Below are 21,142 nucleotides of genomic sequence, written 5' to 3' on the forward strand. Positions count from 1 at the left end.
AGTTGGAACTGAAGTGGCGTGCAGTGGAACCATGATGAGGTTGAAATGTCAGTGCAACGGCAAGTGGATCTGATGGGCTCCGTTTCTCCTATTGGCTGGAATAACCCTTCACCGCCTGGTGTTTGCGGGCGGTGAGTTGGAGAAAAAGACACTATTGGCTGCAATCAAAAAATCGCGGCACTCGGGGAGGAATCCGCATCGTGGTTTGTCCGGGAATCGGCTTCTGTCCCTGTTCGAGTTGAGCAGCCACTGGAAATGCGCCTCGACCACTTACTTATGACGATAGATCTGAAAGATGCAAAGTCCGGGGGTGAATTACACCACTGGCACTGGCATCATTCATCATTCCAATGACCATCAGTCCATCCAAGAAGCAAAGGGTCCGCGGATCCAAGGGTCGAGTTACAGCAAAGGCGGCGTGTCACGGTGTGCTAGTAACTTGCGGGGGATTGACGCCCGGTGCACTGGCAGTGTGACCATCACTATCGTATTGTTCCGGCCTAAAAATGCGGTGGACTTTGCCATCTTATTACTAGTAGTTTGACACAACATAGAAATAAGCGACCTACTGCCCCTGTAGACCATTGAACGAATTGCACCTTATCTATGCTTCTACGTTGTAGTTTGATAACGGCAGTTTCTTCCGCTACAATATCGTGATGGAATAGACCATACCGCTGGCACGTAGCTAGGTATCTATGGACATTTGTCGAGATCCTCGTTGTCTCACAAGGACATTGCTATCGGAGCCCTCAGGCTGTGCAACACAATTTTGTGTCACGTGGGTGACAGGCGCCGTTGACGTAGTATTACCGGCAGAATAACGCGGGCACGTGTGGACCGGGACATATCCGCTGTACTGTACAATTGAAGGATACGATGTCGATACTGTGTACTACCTATAGTAAGAGCATTGGAAGCTCGACGCTTAAGGTGCCTGGCTATTACATGGAATACTGGTGCTACAATATCGTACGACCATTCTAAGGTACCTAAGTACGTCCCATGAACACAAACTGTAGCTGCTCTCCAAATCAACATCACCTATTTTTACACGCTAATCTCAACTCTTCGTCGCCTCATCTACGGTCATCGTACCTTCGCTCATAGTTCCCTGCTGTTCATCACCAAACACCTCATTCTGATCCCCTTTCTGTGTCGGCTTGTTCTGCAACCCCAACTCCACCTCCCCTCTCAGAACCTTGACCAGCTTCAACGCCGAGTCCTGACCCGCCGCGGTATGCCGTCCCAAATCGTACACCACGTTGACCAAGGCCAAAGAAGCCACAAATAACCATACATCTCCGCCACGTATCCCTCTCCACCAACCGTGCTTGACCCCGACCTTCCACAGCGAGTACACACTTGTCCGTGCCGCATATAGTGCATTCATGTGCCCAGCGGGAGTGCGATCGAACAATTGGAACATCCCGGCCAAGAGACCGCCCAGGAAGAAGCGGAACTTGGGTAGAAAAGACCTTGGAAAGATAGCTTGAAACAAGCAGATACTGCCCCATGCTGCTCCGATCGACCCCGATATCGCAAAAGTTGACCTTAAAATCTTCTCCGCGAGCTTATTGGCCGATGCGACAGGAGAATCGACAAATTTCTTGAAGTGCGCCAGGGCAAAGAGTCCATAATACATGGTATAGAACTTGGCCATCTGTGGAAAGGCGAGCAGGTTATGCCGCAAATAAGCCATGAAGCATGACGGGGACGACGGATGGATCAGTGCACACGATAGTTTGTAAATGGCGGGGTGCGCCCGAGACGTTACTGGGGAGATAATAGGATTGATCCCCTTGGGTAGGGTGTTCGGATTGTCTGGTTGAAGAATGGGCGACACAAATGGTGGCCATCTCAGTCTGGCCATCTGGGCCAAGGCGTCGACAATGTCGTCCGGTTGAGGCCAACGAACCCTGGGCGACAGGCTTGCTGGCCGACGCTGAACGTATTCAGGTGTGTAGCCGAGAATGAAATGGCCGTAAGTCGCCGGAAAACAATCTCGGTCAAACACAAATGCGTGGAGCAATTGTCCCTGTGCCAGAGCAAACAGAAGCCAGCTTCCGACCCACGAAGGCTTGTTGGCGATAAACGGCGTGTGCTGGATGGCGGCATATCCTATCTCCAGCACCCTGGACGCGACGTACATGACTGCCGTGACCCTCAGCTGGTCGGCGGGACAGATTCCCAAGGCAAATCCGGACAGGCTGGCGCCAATGGCTGGTGCAATGCGAGAAGTCAGCGCCGCGTAAATCCGCGGGTATCTGTCTCGAATGCTCCGCACTTTCTCATGGAGCAGTCGGAGTCTCAGCCGTGCGAAAAGTCTGTAGAGGACTGAGTGAAGGAAAAGGAGCGAGGAGAGTGAAAGCGCCAATCTCGTCTTTGACGCGACCAACGGTTTTGCAGCTCTTTCGGCAGTCGGAGATCTTCGGGAGGAAACACGCGATAGAAGTGACTCGATAGCTTTCAGAGAGCCATACGTGAGCACGAAGACGCGGGAGGCGGATCGGAACGTAGCAGTGAGCTGTTCGTTGCGACGGCTAGGCACTTCAGCACTACCGGTGCTGTGCATGGTGTTCGTTCCCTCCGGATGACTTTTACCAACCCCATCTCGCGCGATTTTTGATCGAAGGATGTATCGTCTAAGCAGAGCATACTCACGCTCCGTCAAAACGTAGCGGAGCACCTGTGGCTCAGATGCCATGATCTGGGATTCCCTCTCAGGCTGAGCCTGGAGGTCGTGTTCACTGTTAGGTCGGTGTCATCAACCTACAATGTACGACGTCAAGGTTCCACAGACTATGACTTGAATAGAAGGCTAGGAAGGAAAGGGCCGAGAGGCAGCAGCAAGATTCAGCAGAGGCGCGCACGTAGTAGAGTGAGTAGTTGTAGTTCCAGTTGCACCGCTGGCACGATACAGGAGAAAATGAACTTGAGTTGCAGGGCCCAAACTGAAGTTCCATGCCTCGGCTCGACATGTGACCTGATAGGTCCGCCCCGAATTGAGCCTAGCGTCCCCAAATTGGAGGGTTCAAATTTTGCGGGGAAATGCATTTTTGTCCTCAAGTTCCACCGAAGACACACTACTGCATAACGCAACACCTTAAGCGCAATATCGTTGATGCGACTCGGAGTGCGCAAAGGCTGCCGTTGAATGCAAACAGTGTCTTTACCGTCCGCGTCTAGAGCGCGACGTCCAGTGGTATATCGCTCGCTCCGCATTCCTGGAGCCGCGTATCGGCATCGACAATGCGGCTCTCGAATCCAACAACAACAACCCTGACGGTGTTACTGGTCCTCTTCACCCTCCTCGAATCGTCCTTCGCGGCCAAATCGACCGCAGCATCGTTCTGCAAATGTATATGTTTCAACAACAGCACCATCATTGCCCTGAACCCACCGGGGTCATCGACACAGTCCTCATCGCTGCATAAATTTGATATCCGGTCGGGAGAGGAACCCGCACCCGCATTTTCAGACGAAAAGAGGAGGGCGATAGAGGCACAGGCCAGGGCCGACGGCAGCGATACCAACAAGTCGCCATCGAGACCGCATCACAAACTCACTTGTGCTGATTGCACGCGCGCGTTCTGTCTCGACTATAATTTGCCGATATGCAAGGGTGCGCGGGAAGAGGACGTGTTTACAACGTGTTTCCGTAAGTGAGAGCCCATAGTCAGTGACTTTTAGTCGAGAAAGAATGGTGTGCTTTTGAGTCACTACACAAATATCAGAGGGATCCGGGAGGTGATCAGGAAGCAACTGTCTCAATGGGCGTCTTCCCTATACACGGAAAATGGTGGTTAGTGGTCCGATGCCACATGAATCAGACAGCCTACGAGGCATGAAGTCAGCCTACTTGTGCGGTTGTCTTCTGCTACTGTGCTTACCTCCATGTGATAATGTCGAATTTCCCAAAGGCAGCCCCAGACACACCCCCTTGGACCCCTAGCATTTCCTCGTTCAGCCTTCCGAAACACATATAATTCCATTATTGTTGTTTATTGGTATGGCATCGCTAACAAAATCTTGTCTTTATTTGTCACAGAACGCGATTCCCTCAAGGATGAAACCGTGGTGGTCGTCTTCATTTTCGCCACGGCAGGCCTACTTGCGTGGGCTATAGTCAAACCATGGATCGATCGGCTTCGCGAGCGGAACTCGTTCAGTCCGCTCTCACAACACGACGGCAGCAACGGAAACAACAACAGCCTTGGTATTGGCAGAGAAGGGCGACGGCCAGGAGGTCGACCTCAAGGATCTGCATCCAACGGCGTTGGGTCCGCAGCAGCCGGCGGAAGCAGAAGCGGAATCGCCCGAGGCAGCACCACCAGAAGTACGACATCGAAATGGACAGGTGGATCAGGGCCACGGCCAGGGTCATCAGTCCACCCGGATGAAGATGCTCTTGACATTGTGTCTGGATCCGGAGCTGGATCTGGAGCTGGAGCTGAAGCTGTTCGATAACAAGTCAGCAACGTCGGCGGAATAAAGCCCCCAGTTCCAGCTTTGTCTTTGTCACTATTAGAGGGAATGGTTATACTGTATAGTGATATGTTACGACGATTAGAATTGTCCATAGAGATGCCCATGCGTTCCAAAGGTCGTGCAGTGGGACACCATCTTGTTACCAATATTCCGAATTTATAACATAGGGAATTGAGAACCGAACCCAAAAGGCGACAGTCCCCGGTCCCATCTGTCAAGATGAACCGCGTTCAATCCATTCAAGCCAGCACAGCAATAGTGTACAGTACCCTCGTAGGTAGACTTCGCTGATTTTGGCTCTCTGTTCCGTCTTAGTTTCGTTCTCATTTCAAAACCTAGTATTTCCCCCCTTCCACTCCCCAGCATTCTCGACCCCCTTCGCAACTCTATTCGTCCCACCCTCAACTCCACTCGCCGCATTCGCAAGGCCATCTCCCAGTGGTTTGCCCACGCTCCCCGTGGCGCTGGAAATGGTGTCGCCTAGGCCGCGGCCTGCTGCGCCGGTGATGCCGCCGACGGTGCGGACGAGGCCGCCTACTGTGTTCTAAATGGCATAAGCATGTAAGTATCCTTGGCGATGAATTAGGGGTTGTACTCAGTTGGTATGGATAAATGGATGGGTGGATGGGTGGATGAATGGATGGACGCAGGACGGATGTAAACCCTAGATTGAAAGACAGAGAGACAATACAGTATAACTTGAGTAAGGTAGTGACAAGGCACCGCAAGGAACAGCAACGCAGGATAGCATAGGATGTTTCTCTCGGGGTAGGTAGGTAATCTGATAGGTGAACAGGTAGGTAAACATGCAAATAGAAAACATATAGACAGGTACGATATAGGCAAATAGACACTAGCAAAATAAACAGTGTGCCACTGCATCCTTGGTAGGATACCATAGCATACTAAAAGATACTAGTAGTACATACCCCAACAGTCGATGTAACAAACTTTGCAGCCCCTGTGGCGCCTTCGTCGGATGAGGAGGTGTTGATAGGCATTTTATTGTATTGTTTTGTTTGGATCCTCTTGTCTTGTTGTCTGTTAAGCACCCATATCCTGGTTTGCCTTCGCTCGTGTTCTCGTATTGCAGAGCCTGCTGAAGTATTCAGAATAGAATTGAAGGACAAGTATGGATAGGTAGGATTGTAGGATTGGATCTATCAATTTGAGAACCTGGACCCGAGTTGCGTGAGATGTGGTTGCCTGAATCCGTCGACTTCAAGTTGTATACACCCCAAAAATCCGGGATACTTCTTTCTGTATATGACGTCAAGCGTCATCATTGGCATCATTGGCATCAGGGGTCAAGGGTCAAGATCAAGGGTCAAGCCTGAGGAGCACAGGGAAGCATGATCTCAATTAGCTAGTCACAACAGACAAAGCCTGAATGTTTATGGCGTTGTAACACAGAGTCTATTTCCATTAGACTGAATGCATTTCAGCATTCTCGGTGCCGGTGCTAGTCAAGAACACCGGTTCGTTTAACTCACAGTCTCCCCAATCTTAGGAGCTCGATGCTTCAACCACTCCAATGCAGCGCTCACGTCACCCCTCTCCTCCTCCAACGCTTTGGCACACCATTCCAACTCGTACTCGCCGTCTCGACCCATGACGGCAGCAAGCTGCCGACGCGTCTGGCTGACTTCATCGACGCAGAACCTCAATCCCGAAGTGACTCCCTGCGCCAACTGATCCATGATGGGCTTGACTATGGGCAGCCCGTCCTTGGCCGACACAACCCTATCTTCACCCGTGACGTTCTTGTGGCCCGTCTTGCACCAGTCGCTGTTCTGACACCAGGATTTGCCACATCCGCCCATCAGCTGCTGGAGAAGCCTTCTTTCCACCCTCCTGCGCAACATCTTTCCTTCAGGGTCATACGTCGAAACGTAGAGTGGACCGAAGCATTCATTGCAGAGGCCCAATTGTTCTTTCTGGACCCTCGCCTCGTCCTCTGCCCGAACTGTGCGGCCACACATGCCGTTGGCACACCGTTTCGGCTTAGGTCTAGAAAACCGCTCCCGATCGTGTAGCCGCAAATGAGTCTTCATGTCCCGCAGCCTCACAATCTTGCCACATAAGTGACACTCGGTCGTCCTCGCTCCGTCGGCCAGTTCGTGGGGGGTCAAGCCAGACAGCAGAACTTCGGCGTCCGTAAACTCCGGGTCGTCAGGACCCTTCTGCGGGACCACCAGGTGACAAAACTGACAGAGAATTTCTTTTCCTGGACACGTCGTCGTGCGATGATGGGCCAAGATGGGGACATTGAAAGCCTCAAACTCACAAGCAGGACAGGGAATCGGCTTGGGCGGATGGAACAGTGCATCGTGTTTGCTTTTGGATGTGGAGTCGTTACCATATTCGTCGTCATGAGGACAATGCCAATGATTCTTCCATGCTTCCGAGTTCTTCAGAAAGACACCAGAACACTTCGGACAGAGGATATTGTTGCGATAACAAAAAGCCTCGTGTAAAGGCAAAGTTCGTTTCGGCACGACTTGGCGACAATTCTTGCACATCACCTCGTCCGCCGAGATGTCGGATGGACCATTGTCGGCTGAGTCGGTCTGCCGATCACTAGAAGTAGTAACCTTAAGGGTATACGCAATTGGACGCTCGGCATCTGTCGAGACGGACGTAGCATCGCGCCACGCGTGAACTGCCAGGTTGAGTGATTCGGCTTCCTCGAGGTCAACACTGGTATGGGAAATCTTCAGCCTTTTTGTGGGCCGCACACTCAGGTCTCCAAACACATATTCATCTTCTCGAGGTTTGGAGCGTTGTCGAGCAGAGAACGGATTGACAAGAAGATCGAGGGTGCTCCCATTGCCGTCCGGAACTTGAAGAATGACATGAAGGTCTTGACCACGGTCCCACTGCTTCAATTCGTAGTCAACGTAATCTCCAGGCAACACCTTGCCCTGAACCTCCTGTTCTAGACTGATCATCCCTCCAGACGAGCTGCCCTCCGTCTCATCTTGCTGCTGCCGCTTGCTTTTCGCCAATCGCTTGTTCAACGTCTCCCGAGCTTGATCTTCGTTCAGAGGCTCAATGTCCACTTCCAAATCGGTATCAACCACACAGATGCCGTCGCCCTCTGGTTCAAACTTGTCGACTAAAAAGCGGAACCGCTCGTGCCGGGCACCGGGAACCACGAGTATTTCGCTACGGGTCAGGGTGGTGTAGTTGTCTCGGAGATATCGTTCAAGAAGTGATTTCCAATCCTCCGGGTCATAGCCCGCTTCCAACGGCCTCAGTTTGACGTAGGTGCCTTTGGGCAATTGCTGTGCATGCACTGTGACTGTTTCTGCCTTGGGACTGTCCGCTCCATTTGTCATAACCACATCGCCACTGGGCGTATTTTCCCTCGATGTCTGTTTCGACGACCGCTCACTGGCATCTGACAGTCCCAACGCCTCCTTTAGGCCGGCGCTCAATGCGATCGTGCCTTCTGGGGCCGAAAACTCTTGAATTCCCGCGTAGACGGCTCTTCCATTTCGAGGATTCTGTATTCGAAACGTCAACGGATGAGGAAGTTGTTGCTGGCGATCCTCCAGAGCGGCGCGCGCACGACGTTCGGCGGCAAATGAATACGGATTGTAGGGATCAAAGGCGGATGTGAGGTTTCGTGAAGTGCCATTCTGTACAGAAACGACGGGCGCGGCGGCGAGGAGGGCTTCAAGGGCAGACTGAGGCAAGGTGATCTTGTCTCCCACGAGGCGCCGATTCGCGGGTCCAACTTGGAATTGTCCCGACCATTTTAGAGTGTCTGGCGAGGCCATTGTTGTTGAGAACTTGGATATTGCAATAAAGAAAACAAAAACATGATCGAAGCGGAATGGTTATGAATTGCAGCCATGTTGGACTTGAATCCCATGCAACTGGCAGTGCCAGGCACAATCGTGACGCGCAGTTTTCGAGAAGCGTCGACAGCGGCGCCGTCTTACAAATGGACCGGCTACAAACTTGACCACAACTTAGCAACTGGGTGGCGACATCCATCGCAGACTGGATTGCACTTGGATACAGTCCTGTAGAGACGTATCTACTTCTCATCGAATGCATTCATTGCTGGCCACTCAGTAGAGCTGCCGCGCTAGGACTTTACCAGGACTTGACGTATGTTGTTGAGTAGCGTTCATAGTATACATGTGGTGAAGCCGGACCACGACAACACTCACTTGACTACTAGTATAGCACATCCATCTACAGCACCCCGGCCATCTTGCCTGGTCTTATTCCTGTTCTCGTTGTCTCAAATGCTGCATTGCTTTACTCGTACCGGTAGGACTTTCACCGTCAAATCTTTTATCTGTACGAAGAACCCGTCGATTACATAACGCGGCAATTTCTTTGATTGGAGCGCTGCAAAGTTTCTCGCGGCTGTGGGCGGATGTTGACAACTGTTTGTCTCAACTATTGTACAGTAATTGATCTTCAAAAGCCTTGGGAGAGAAAAGGTCATGGTGGCTGTGGTCTGCATGTCTTGAACTTGACCCGGGAAAGCTGTCCCAGATGTCGCGCTGCCTCCATACGTCTCATTACACTACGCGAACCCATAGGCCTACCACTGCGATCTAAGCCTTACAGGGCCTCTACTTCACCAGGGTTGATTTGATATTCAGACAAAGATCCCGCCAAAATGGCCGACCCAATGCGCCGAAAGAAGTCACTGGGTTTCCTGAATCTATTCCGATCAAAACAATCAAGAAGCCCCAACCCGTCTCATTCTACAAGGGCCTCTTCCGTCACGGAATGCAACAGTATTGAGAAAGAAAAAGCCAACTTGAAACTCGAGCAAGCAGACACTCGAAGTCCAAGACCGGCCAACAAACTACGGAAAAAGTCGACGCCCAATCTTCGCTCAACCAAATCAAACACCAATCTACGACAACATGGCGCCAATCGCACACACCAACATCACCCGCCCATGCCGGCAATCAGTCTGGCAGATGAATGGGAACGGGACGCCCAAACCGGCGAACGAAAGGACCATACCGAGATGTTACACAGTCTGGCGTATCGCGACTCTGCCGAATCGCTGGCCGAGAAAACGCAGCTTCTCTTCGCCGGAATCCCAGCTCAACCTGCTTCCGAGTTCGTGTCCCGGCTTGCCAGGAGGGTCTGGAAGCGTGTCGTGGACTATTTGGACCCAGTGGACGCAGCAAGTCTGGCCTTTTCATGCAAACCTTTTCTGGGTATCGTCGGCACCAATGCATGGCACGTCCTCAATACAGCTAGCGACGAAGCGCACTACCGGAAAATCGAGTTCCTGAACAGACTCGACCAGGACCTCCCGGACCATCTGCTCTGTTTCCCCTGTGCGATCTACCATCTTCGAATCCACAAGGGTCAAGAGATCCTGCGACCCACAAACATCGCCAATCCCCTATTCAACTGTCCCAATGCCTTTAACCCGGACAAGAAAGTCTCGCGGATGCGGTTGACGGTGGGTAAAACCTTACCCTTCCCTTTCGTCCAACTCATCCTCCGAGCCGACAAGTACTCTCTGGATTACGGGATCCCCATCGACTCAATGAGTCGTCGGTACAAGGACCGAGATAGCGAATGGACCCATCAGACGCGCTATGCAGTGGTCAACGGGCATCTACTGATGCGCGTCATCAGCTCGGCATTTGCAGAACCTGCATTGCCACCCGCAGGACTCCGCAAGCTGCTTTACTCCCCTAATGAGAATTTCACGCCCTACTTCTCCGTCTGTGCGCATTGGAAAGATGGCGAATTGATGCCTTCGGTTAAATGTGCATTGAGTCATCTGCCTGAACCGGTGGTGGGGAGCGGGATTGCTGGTGCGGCTGCACGAGTGAGGCAGAGAATGGAGAGACCTAGTCCCGTCGTGACGCTGTGTCCTCAATGCAAACCTATGCGTCGGTGTCCAGAATGTCCCTCCGAGTATTTAATCGAAGTGCGGATGCAGGAAGACAGGACGGATCCGACGAAACTGTTCAAGCATGCCATTGTCGTCACCAGATGGAGTGACTTGGGAGACGGCTCGTCGCCCTATACTCCCGAATGGGCATCCTGCAATGGAGAAGCGGCATTCGATTCGTTCAAAGCACTGGGCAAACGGGCGATCTCGGGTGTCTTTGAATCCCAGTTCACGGTCGACCAGATTCCAGGGCAGAAAATAGTTTCCATGAACCCAAACAGGGAACATCTCGGAGAGGCGGGGCATAATTGGTATTGACGGCCCGGTTATGGCGCCAGCTGTTCCACATGGAAACGCTCCAGTTGTTCAGCAGAACGGCTCCCTTGTCGCGATCTCGGTGCGATATCGTACGGCCAGGTCCCGTAAATCCAGCATGGGTTTCATCCTCTGAGATTTGAGGTGACAAGATGGTGTTGAGCGCAGTGCGGGTCTGATTTGGCCATGGAGGCTCACGGCCGTTGGGGTGCAAACAGTATCATCTGTAAAGGCAATTTGCTGCCCGTCTTATGATCGATGGCGTGGTTGACCGAAGTCGCTTCTGCTTACCGGCATTTGCTTTCACGAACGTAGGGGCAACTACGACGAAGGCAAAAGCGGCATCCGACGCCAACCCCATGCCGACCCAAACGATTGCCTTCGCAAACCTCTCAGTGGAGCTGGTCGAACGGCGGGCTTCAGCATTTGTCACGAGTTTCATGCTGAGTTGGTGCGGTTGGGGCGCCAGCGCCTCGACGAGACTTGCTGTCTTTTGAGCAAGTCTGTCCAACAGGAGAGACTCGACTCTCTTTCTTCATAACCGCCGTTGCAATTCCTCTCATTCGCCCTGCCAAGAGTGTGGAAACCCGTCCTCATGATGTCGCAACGGCGGCAAGTCGCCTATCAAACTCGACAATAACCCATCCAAACCCTCGGACATGCCGGTGTCGGCTATCGAGGTCATCCACTCCATCAGATTTGAGCTTGAGCTTCTCTCCCCGGCGGTCGCCGCTGGTGCTTCCAAGGGATAGTAGAAGTCGCCGCTGTCACCCTCATCGTCATCGTTGTCGTCGTAAAATGGGCGGGCCGATGATGCAAGAGTCATATTCACGCCGCCAGGGGTGTTGTTCGGCAACATGGTGCTGGCTCCTGTTCCCACCCCAGTCGTCGTCCAGTCTCCACCAGCCTTTTCATCCATCATGGTCATGGTGAGATTGGCCAACGCCTCGAAAATGTCTCGGTAGGGAGCCGCGGCGCTCCAGCGTTCCGCGATTATAACCAGGACAATTGTACAGTCGGTACATGTGTTACTGACCTGTCCTTGGCGAGTCACTGCGCGTGCAGCCGGAGACGTCCACAGACAATGGAGATACGTCAAGCCGGCGAGGAAGAGCTCGTGCAGCGCCGCCCAGGTGTAGTTTGTCGGCCTGCCCAGGAAATGCCGGCGGTAGATATGGCACGTACGCTCTGCGGCTCGAAGGCAGCTGAGAAAGATGCCGTCGGCATCTGCGGCTGCATCTGCTTCCGCGTTCGGCCCCATAGCGGTGGTGGCCGCAGTAGTAGCAGCAGTAGTACTGGCGGAGGTCGACGTGGTGTTGGTGGTGGTGGTGAAATGAGGATTTTGTGGACGATGATGATTGCCAATGATCTGGACTCGATATAACTGCAAGATGGCATAGTTGTATTCCATCTCGAACCAGTCCTGCGTCCCAAACAACACGAGAGGTTGTGCCTCGATGGGCCGGGGCATGGTCGGAGGAATTGCTGCTCGCCAGCTCTCGAGATCCCCACGGAGCTGCTGAATCCGCTGCGCAGCACAGCCTGGGTTCTGCTCAGGATTTATGCTGTCGAGATAGATGGTCGTGTGGATTCGGCCGAGAATACGACGGCCGCGGAACGTGTGGATCGCTCGTGTCATGGTGAGGTTGGTCGAGGAATCCCCTGAAGAGCTTCCAAACGCGCCGCAGACGTCTGCTGCGTCGCTGGGATACTGTGAAAACAGCCATGCCGATTAGTCTGGTTCTCATCTATGTGAACAACATGGGGTCCTGGGGATGACGACATGTGCGGTTGCAGAGACGTCGGGTTCGGTCTATCTGCCAAACAGCACATGAACTCCCTCCGCCGCATGTTGCCGTGCGTCGTCTCATACTTACCTCAGCATCAATTTCTTGGTCGCGCAAGGCCAGAGGCCGCCCCAGCATGACGGCCGACTGACACTCCATCGAGTAGGCACACCAAAAGACCCTCTTCCGCAGCTCCAACCGTAGCGGGTCTGTCGTCGACGACCTCAAGTGCTTACAGCTGCGATGATACCCGAGATCAATGCACTGTCGAAGCGCCAGTCCGGCCAGCTTCCTACACAAAGTGGAGTCTTGATCAGCGCTCAAATATCGACACCAAAGGACTCGACACCAAGGCGAAGCTAAGCTGGTTACAACATACCAATGAGAGGTGCCGATCGAAGACCAGACGGAATACACGGCACAGCACAAGATAGCCTGGATGGATTCCAGGTTATCGCGGGCCATGACGTTGTCGACGTACAACTGTGCTGACATGTACAGTCGCTGCAAGAAAGCAAAATCAGAGAAACTGCGTCAACTCCTCAAGTTCCAAAAGTCTGACACTGTATGTCACCGGTCGGACTATTTGCTTACCTCGGCGGAGTATCCCAGATTTGGTAACAGTAAAGCGCCAACGGCATATACCTGTATGTGGTAGACGTGTCAACCCTTTCCATCCACAAAGAGAGGAGAAGTACGAGCCAAACTCGGCGTAGATCGCAGCCACCCGGTAGAAAATTTTGTATACTTACCATGTTCAAGAAAAATAGAGGGATGGGGTTGGAGATCAGCGTGTCGAAGCCGGCACGCTTGCCTACCAGCGTGGCCTCCCACAGCCGAAACGTTGGCTCGTGCAGGAAGGGGTATTGATAGTGGATGTTTTGGAAGTAAGCGTTGCTGAGCTGGACAGCCACCGGGTACTCTGGCAGTAGACACGGCGTGGGTACCTCGTAATCATTGTCTTCGTCAATTCCCCGGGGCGATGCTGTAGAAGGGTCGGCGGCACTGCGGGTGGCATAGCTGTCACTGTCATTGTTGTTGCCGACAGTGGTTTGAGGTTTCCTCAAAAACACATTGCGCAGGGCCGAGTTGATGACTCGGGAGAAGGCGAAAATTGACGATGTGCCCAGATAATGGGGTTCAGCTCCGGCGGCGTTCAGGCTCAGCAGACCGACTTTGGAGGCCAGTTCGTCGAGCCCGTCCGGCCCCTGTGCATGTGTTTCATCGCCCGGATTGTTCACATGCACAGGCGTATGTGCCGGCGCATTTGACGGAACTCCGCCGCCTGGTGAATACTGGCCTTGTCCTATTTCAAAAGGGGTACCGACTCCATATGATGGGATTTGGCCAGGTTCGGGTTGTGGTTGTTGGACATGGCCGGCCTGGTGTTGAGGATGATTACGGGCGGGATCGTGGCACTGATATTGATTCACAATGCCCTCGAGGAAGGCCACGCGTTGTTCCAGAGTGGCGAGGTAATTCCGCGGCTGCTGGCGCCTGGTTGCTGGATCCTCAACCAGGCAAACTGGTGAATATCTGCGTCAGCACCATGTCGAGACCTTTCCATTACCGCCCTACAACGGGGCGGTAGAAGTAGCTGTTGCGCTCTGGTGGGAGTGGCCCCTGCTTGGTCCCCACGGAGGGTTGGAGGGGCAGGACTCATGTCCGTGACTTACCTGATCCGAACCGGAGGCAGTTTTCACATCCCGAGGGGTTATTGTCACACTACAGCAGTGCCAGGTTAGCCGGTGTGTGGTTTCGAGGCCTCGTAAGAATATTGCGGAGGTCCTCCTACCTTCAGCTTCTTCTCCTTGCAGTTGATACATGCGATCAAGGTCCTGTTGGACGTCCTTGTCCGATGTCTGCTGCCTCGGGCTTGTCGCTCATGGGGGAACTTGTATTCTTGCATCTTGCATGGTGTCAAAGCGGCAGTTCACTGCTGCATTGGAGCCTTCGAATGGGGTACTCGTTCACGCATGTCCGAACAACATACCTAGGCACAGTACTAAGAAAGTAAGAGTATCAGGAACGACGGGAAGGTCTTCGGTCTGGGGTTGAGTTTAGCTTTATATCCTCATCCACAAATTGAACGTGGACGGCGGAGATTTCCTGTGGCTTATCGCTCGCTCCATCGGAAGGCGGCCCCAGATTACGCACGGTCGGTCCGTTTAAGATTCTCCAATCTGCTCTCTCCCAGGCTGTCACGGCCGGCGAGGACGAGCGTAGCCTCCGAGACCTGTGGGTTGGATTATGTTGCCAACTGAGCCGTGGGCAGGTCTTGACCGTCATTCAGATTGCGGGAGATCTGTTCGACATAGCTGGTATCTGTGGTGCTACCCGCGGTCTGGTAAAGGCCCCGGACTTATGGGAATACTAACGTTGTACTAGTGCCTGCTAGTAAACGGCGGGCACCTACTAGTAGGTGGCGTGTTCCGGCTAAGCTACCTGCCCGGGCAATACTCTACCTTTTAAGCCAATTACACATTGAAAGTGAGTTGTGAGAAAGTGCAAGCGCCGTGCTAGCATGTCCACCTTCTTTTTTGCCATGTCACACTACTGTCCACTAAAGACGTTAGCGGTACTAGTGGCACATCCCTTGGCCTGTAATGGAAGTGAGTACTACACTGGCACTGGCATGGCACTCAATGCTCGAAGGAAGTGTTTGATTCAACCGACGCCCATTCTTCTAGCCAGTCTATCAAGCACAAAGGCTTCGCTCTAGCAATCTTTGGCTATCTAGTCTATTATACCACCATCGCCGGTCAAAGTTTGGACAGTCTCGAACCCGAAGACATGAGGCGTTTCAGCTGTTGAACTCGTGCCGGTGTGATCTGGTAGACGTCCGGCAACTCGGTGCTTGCCCAAGGCTTCCCAGCCATCAGCTGAACAAGCCCCGGGGCAGCGGTGAAGATTCGGGCCATTCCACTGTGATGGTTAGTCTAGCAAGATCTGCATACGGACGTTGGGGGATTCGAGGTGGAAAGGCATGGGTGGAACAAAATGCGTGGTTTCAACTTACTGCCCATGATGACCAGCACAGACCCATTGGCCTGGAAGCCCAGGCAACTGACCCACGAAGGGCACTCCGTCCGCGCTCTGCAAGTGAGGTTAGATTTCATCATGCTCTCAACCATCATCCATGACTAGGGGACGTACCAGTCCAATGATGCCGCTCCAGCTCCGTTGGTTGATGGCACCCTCGGGGTTCTTGAACTCATCGGCCCAATCTACCAGCTGAGACTGTGCGAAACTCCGGACGGCTTCCGTGATGGGCTTGAACCCTGTCAGACCATCATCTGTATATAGACTGCCGTGCTCCTCCAACCACTTCTCGAATCGTGGCTGGCCCGGGTTGCTGCCGCCGAAAAGGACGTGCCCATCCGAGGTGGTTCTCGGATTAATGGTGATCAGTGCACGATTCGGAAGGAGCACACCATATGAGTTTTGAAGTCTCTTGGATCCTGAAAAGGTCTCAGGAGGCACGACCTTGGTGCAGATGTGAGGGATGGGACGGATGAGTCCACTTAGGGACGGCTCCAGCGCAGCGCTGTACGCATTGGTCGCATGGACAACTTGTGAGCACTCAATTTCTCCGCGGTCTGTCTCAACAATCCATTTCCCAGAGCTCCGGGGAGATTGCCTCACACGCCTAGCGACGGTGTGTGTTTGAAGGTTGGCACCTTTCTTGATGTTCTCGCGCATCACATACGCCGCAAGCTTCCATGGATGAAGAGTCGAAGCAGGCCAGGCATAACACGCCTGTGCCTCTTTAACGCGGGAGATCTTGATGTGCTATCAGCGAATGGCATGCAAACTGTTGGATTGGACCCAATCTCACCTTTGTTGCTTCGGCGGGATCTTGTGTGACCTTGATATGGTCAACTTTGCCGCCTGCTGCCTTGTAGCTTTCAAAATCCTGCTTGGCGGCCTTCGCGATTTCTGGAGTCATGGGCACGTCAAGAGTGTCACCAACCCACAGGTCACAGTCGACATTGTTTTCGCGGACATACTTGACCAAGTTGGACCAGGTTTGTTGCTCGTTTTGCAGGATCTGTCAAAACCCAGTCAGTGTCTTCATTCCTGAATATCTCTATATCGTAGACTGGCGTATATACCTTGAGCGCCTGTTGAGTGCCGAATTGCTTCTGGTATTCCGCAAATCCACGCCATTGGTCGGGCTTGCAGTGGCCGGCATTGCGTCCGGTGGCCCCAGAGCAGAAGTCATTGGCTTCAAGCACCACGACTCTTTTATTAGGCCAGGTCTCCAGGCAGGCCTTGGTCACCAACGTCCCGGTCATCTGTCAAAGGCATCAGTCCATCTGTCATTATTCCACTTAGTGGTTGACTTACTCCAGAGCCGATGACCACAATGTCCGCCGAAGATGGCAAATCGTCGGTGGTACGATGGGCCAAGAGAGGATCGCCTTGGACTATTGCCAACCAATGTGACAGGGAACGGCCATGTCGCTTGGGGAAATCAGAGTATGGCGGAGTGGCTGCTTTGATTTCCTTGGGTTCCTGCTCGTGCCCTGGTCCTGCTGGGACAGCGTTGGCGGGAGCGCCAGTCTGGGATTTCGATCCTGCCATGATGATGCAGTTCGGCGTTCAGCGTGAGCAGATTTTAGCAGCAACTGCCGGTTCTTTTGCGGATATCAAAAGATAACAGAAAGATATATACCACGATAGACAACTCCACCTCACAAGTCCACTCTACTTCGAACGGATCTTCTCCAGCAGGCGAGCAGAGTAACTCAAGGAAACAGTCAGCGTTGCAAGATAAGGATCGCGAAGAGATGTCGCTGGTTACTCCTCCCGACCATCTATCAACTCCCGGTCCACACCCTTGATTACTGACAGTGTTGCTGCTCACTGCCACTGCCGAGTCTTTGAGGTCGGACGTCGTTCTTTTGCGAGCCTTGTCTCGCACCGTCGCGTGCTTGGACCCCACTTGGCTATCCCTATTGGCGGGCCATGCCGGTGGTTATGGACCCTTCCACCAATCCGCAAAACCTTCTCAACGACAAACCTCGACTTCTCCAGGGAAAATGGACTCCAGACTGTCCCATGATGTCCAGGGTATGACCAGATCCATGCGTTAACATCACAGCTCGAGTCGCCACGGGCCAGACTGGGCCCGGATCGAACGCTTATCTCAAGATAAACTCCTGTTTGTCAATTGCTGGGTATTGCCACCAATGAGGGCCGAGGATATGCAGCAGAGTCAGTGGAAGAGCCGCCATTATAAACACCCACTGGTTGCCCTTCATTCGAGGTGACACTGTCCCCAGTCCAACCCTCCACACAAACTATCACCCCACGACCTGCACCCTGACCTGACCTCAGCTGTGTTGTGCGTTCAATATGGCTTCGTCTCTGGGCAATGGCGACACTTGCAGCTCCGGCATGTGGCCTCCAGGAACGGTGCGCCTGGAGGACACGAGGGTGAGGGATGGGAAAGACATTATCCTGCAACCACGACCGACGGAGGATCCCAACGATCCGCTCAACTGGCCGAAATGGCGCAAGTACCTCAATTTTTTGCTCGTATGCTTCTATGTCGCCATGGTGGCCGAGTTCATCAACGCCCCTACGCCGACATGGGCACCTATGCACAAAGAGTTGGGTTACTCATACGAAATCCTCAACGACAGTTACGCCGTCGGCTGCGCTTGTCTTGCACTGGGTTCTCTTCTGCTGATCCCATTCGCTCTCAAATACGGCCGCCGGCCTGTGTACCTTTTCAGCACGGTACTACAATTCGGCCTTAGCATTTGGCAAGCGAAGATGAAATCGGTGGCCGATTTGATGCTGATCAACGTTCTGTCATGTCTGTTCGCAAGTCTTGCCGAGTCGATCGTGCAGATGACAATCGCCGACGTCTTCTTTGTGCACGAGCGAGGGACGATGAATGCCATTTATGTCTGGGTGTGGCTGCTGGCCAGCTATGGTGGGATGCTCATTGCAGGATTCGTGGCCAAAGGACAAGGCTGGAGATGGATTTGGTGGTGGAACGCCATCTTCTTCGGCGTGGCCATCCCTCTGGTCTTTTTCTTTTATGAAGAAACCAAATTCTGCCCTCCCAGTCTTTCGTCTGCTGAAGGTGACGAGGACCGGCACCAACAAGCGCCTGGCGTGTCTGAAAGCCCAGACAAGGCGCCAAAATCCATGGACGGCGAAGAAAAATCGACCACGACAGCTGATCCCAAGGATACGTCCATCATGCAAGCGGTCGAGGAGGGTTCGCCACAGGACAATGCTCTTTACAAGGTGCACATCAACCCGAACCTGCCGCGAAAAACTTACCGGCAACGGCTGGCCATCACCACCACCACCTCGTCCACCGTCGGATCCAACGGCACCTTCTTCCGGCACATGTACCAGCCTTTGATGCTGCTGGTCACCATCCCTGCCATTGGATATGCGGCTCTAGTCTACGGTATCCTAGTAGGCCTGGGCGACGTCATGTCCACCACCATGTCCACATACCTACCTCAGGCACCCTACAACTTCAGCACCGACCAAGTCGGCCTCATGGCTCTTCCCAGAGTGATCGGAGTCAGCATCGGCGCCCTGATCGTGGGACCCATGAGTGATTGGTGGATTGTTTTCCTGTCGCGTCGCAAATACGGTGGTATCTACGACCCGGAGATGCGACTATGGTGTATCGCTCCTTTCCTCCTCTTCGTTCCTGTGGGAGCCCTTCTTTTCGGCATCGGTCTCAACAACCATCTGTCATGGCCCATCATTGCCGTCGGCCTGGTGCTGTACAACATTGGCGTGGCGCCCATCAACAGTCTGATCGTGACCTACCTGACAGACTCGTACCAAGAGGTAAGTTTGGAGAGGATCTGCTTGTGATATTTGTGGAAACCAGTTGAGCTGACAATTTTTTGATTAGGTGATCGGTGACGCCTTGGTCGCCGTGACGGTGGTGCGCAACACTTTCAGCACTGCGTTTATTTTTGCTCTCACCCCGTGGGTCAAGCAAGTAGGCTTGAAATGGGTCCTGGTCACGATCCTACTCATCGCCATGGCCATTTTGTTGTGCTTTGGCGTTTTCATCAAGTGGGGCAAGACTTTCCGGGCGCGCACGGCTTCAAAGTATCAGTTTTATGCCCGGAGGCAATATAAGGAGAGGCCGTTGTAGGATGGGATGGATTAGTGTAGTGTATGTACGTGAGAAGGAATGAGAATGAGACTGTACGTTGTATATTCGACCCAGAGGTCAGCGATGCTTCATTCAGTATATCAATCAACCGGCGCTGCCATGCGATCCGTGAACCACGCATTGGGTGCTTCTCAGTAAGGGTCATTGATGAAGGTGTCCATGAGAGATGAAATATTAGGGTTCAAGTTGTCCAAGGAGAAGACCTGGAAACCGGCGCCATACTACCTGCTCAGCAGCACCAGCACTGTGCAGCAACTTGAAGCCTTCACCAATCGCCGAGTAGTCAGCAGTCATCACGTGACAGCCACTGACGACAATTTTTTTTCTTTTTCGCTCATACGGTGGCACAGCAGAGCAAAACGCAGACTTTTCCATGGCCCAGAAAAGCCTTCAACCCATCTGCAGATAAATGCACACACATCGGTTTGAAGCCAGACAAGACTGATCACAGAATATGAAACTGAACTTGAACGGCAAAGACGGGATTGACGTGCGGAACCGCCAAGTCTAAACAAGCTCGCTTAAAACCCAAAGGCTGCGTCAACGGGTGGAAGTTGGCAAGCTGGCGGAGGCCTAATGGATGTCCATGAATCGAGTCTTGGACGATCTTTCGATCTTTGGCCAAAACCGGGTCGAGCGCACGCGACTACAATGGAGATGGCTTGCGAGTTCGATTCGTATGTGCTTCCCGTCCTCGCGTGGGCTATCACTACCACTCCAGTTCTACCCACCACTTTTATCTCTGAGTTTGGTACTGGAGCTGGCACTGGCATATCCATCCACCCACCATGCTGTCGAGTTCCCTCGATTGGCAGAACTGCCCCATGAGTGGTGCCGGCGCATGGCACTGTAGGTACCCAAGTAGGTGCTTCTGTCCCCCAACAAGGATGTGGACGTGGATGTCGACCGGCTGTCTACTACTGCCGAGTACAACGTCGTATCTGTCTATCTTATCGCAAGGCTCGGCCAACCTGGCGCAATGTGGTAGGTGGATTTTCAAGCCCTGCCCTCCTTTTCGGCAGCCACCCGCTCTCACTGACCAATGTGACGTGTCGGGTTCCACTCCGGCATGGTTGGCATTGACGATCCCAGGTTTTGGTGTCTTGGTATTTTCTGCGGACGCGTCCTCTTCTCTGCAAGATTGAGATTGAAAGATGCGAATGGCACGTTTGGACCCCTATCAACCGGATAATTTGACCATACCATGGTTCTCTTCGACTGCTACTCGAAGCTAGCTGCACGGGCAGTGCGTGGCAATGCCGGCCATGCGTCGTGTTCCCCTGGCCAAATCCAAGCCAAGCCAAGCCAACTTGTGGTTGTTGCGACCCAGGTCTTGCTTTTACTACCGTATATCGGAGCAAACAGCCAAAGATCATGGCCTTCTTGGCTAGTAGTAGGTAGTCATTGAAGCTTTTTCGACTTTTGCTTCTTTTATTCATCTTGCTGTTCGGCGTTTCTCTTCATGCCAGGCATAGGCACGCCCTTGCC

General features: G+C 53.1%; 8 protein-coding genes across 8 annotated transcripts; 3 read left to right on the forward strand and 5 right to left on the reverse strand.

Moving 5' to 3' along the window:
- Positions 1 to 848: 848 nt before the first annotated feature.
- On the reverse strand, positions 849 to 2,940 carry HMPREF1120_06962 (uncharacterized protein). Its single transcript, XM_009161174.1, has one exon. The coding sequence runs from the start codon at positions 2,705 to 2,707 to the stop codon at positions 1,064 to 1,066; it is 1,644 nt and encodes a 547-aa protein (XP_009159422.1). The 5' UTR covers positions 2,708 to 2,940; the 3' UTR covers positions 849 to 1,063.
- A 312-nt stretch (positions 2,941 to 3,252) lies between these two features.
- HMPREF1120_06963 (uncharacterized protein) lies at positions 3,253 to 4,470 on the forward strand (the record flags this gene model as incomplete). The annotated part of the gene is made up of 2 exons (XM_009161175.1): positions 3,253 to 3,661; positions 4,052 to 4,470. The coding sequence occupies 2 exons, from the start codon at positions 3,253 to 3,255 to the stop codon at positions 4,468 to 4,470; spliced, it is 828 nt and encodes a 275-aa protein (XP_009159423.1).
- Positions 4,471 to 4,819: 349 nt separating this feature from the next.
- Positions 4,820 to 5,492, reverse strand: HMPREF1120_06964 (uncharacterized protein; the record flags this gene model as incomplete). The annotated part of the gene is made up of 2 exons (XM_009161176.1): positions 4,820 to 5,035; positions 5,421 to 5,492. 2 exons carry the CDS (start codon positions 5,490 to 5,492, stop codon positions 4,820 to 4,822), a joined length of 288 nt encoding a protein of 95 aa, XP_009159424.1.
- Positions 5,493 to 5,975: 483 nt separating this feature from the next.
- On the reverse strand, positions 5,976 to 8,276 carry HMPREF1120_06965 (uncharacterized protein; the record flags this gene model as incomplete). The annotated part of the gene is made up of 1 exon (XM_009161177.1): positions 5,976 to 8,276. The coding sequence occupies one exon, from the start codon at positions 8,274 to 8,276 to the stop codon at positions 5,976 to 5,978; it is 2,301 nt and encodes a 766-aa protein (XP_009159425.1).
- Positions 8,277 to 8,967: 691 nt separating this feature from the next.
- Positions 8,968 to 14,832, reverse strand: HMPREF1120_06966 (uncharacterized protein). The gene is made up of 7 exons (XM_009161178.1): positions 14,282 to 14,832; positions 14,163 to 14,211; positions 13,239 to 14,011; positions 13,081 to 13,131; positions 12,866 to 12,990; positions 12,577 to 12,778; positions 8,968 to 12,410 (listed from the first exon to the last, which is right to left on the reverse strand). Exons 1-7 carry the CDS (start codon positions 14,393 to 14,395, stop codon positions 11,259 to 11,261), a joined length of 2,466 nt encoding a protein of 821 aa, XP_009159426.1. The 5' UTR covers positions 14,396 to 14,832; the 3' UTR covers positions 8,968 to 11,258.
- Positions 9,137 to 10,702, forward strand: HMPREF1120_06967 (uncharacterized protein; the record flags this gene model as incomplete). Its single annotated transcript, XM_009161179.1, has 1 exon — positions 9,137 to 10,702. The coding sequence occupies one exon, from the start codon at positions 9,137 to 9,139 to the stop codon at positions 10,700 to 10,702; it is 1,566 nt and encodes a 521-aa protein (XP_009159427.1).
- Positions 14,833 to 15,064: 232 nt separating the features above from the next.
- On the reverse strand, positions 15,065 to 20,082 carry HMPREF1120_06968 (uncharacterized protein). The gene is made up of 8 exons (XM_009161180.1): positions 19,691 to 20,082; positions 19,297 to 19,580; positions 16,837 to 19,248; positions 16,602 to 16,784; positions 16,325 to 16,537; positions 15,643 to 16,269; positions 15,506 to 15,582; positions 15,065 to 15,411 (listed from the first exon to the last, which is right to left on the reverse strand). Exons 3-8 carry the CDS (start codon positions 17,071 to 17,073, stop codon positions 15,249 to 15,251), a joined length of 1,500 nt encoding a protein of 499 aa, XP_009159428.1. The 5' UTR covers positions 17,074 to 19,248; positions 19,297 to 19,580; positions 19,691 to 20,082; the 3' UTR covers positions 15,065 to 15,248.
- On the forward strand, positions 17,848 to 19,633 carry HMPREF1120_06969 (serine/threonine kinase 16; the record flags this gene model as incomplete). The annotated part of the gene is made up of 2 exons (XM_009161181.1): positions 17,848 to 19,317; positions 19,385 to 19,633. 2 exons carry the CDS (start codon positions 17,848 to 17,850, stop codon positions 19,631 to 19,633), a joined length of 1,719 nt encoding a protein of 572 aa, XP_009159429.1.
- Positions 20,083 to 21,142: the final 1,060 nt, after the last annotated feature.

The sequence above is a fragment of the Exophiala dermatitidis genome, assembly GCF_000230625.1.
Source record: "Exophiala dermatitidis NIH/UT8656 unplaced genomic scaffold supercont1.6, whole genome shotgun sequence".
NCBI classification, from domain to species: Eukaryota; Fungi; Ascomycota; class Eurotiomycetes; order Chaetothyriales; family Herpotrichiellaceae; genus Exophiala; species Exophiala dermatitidis.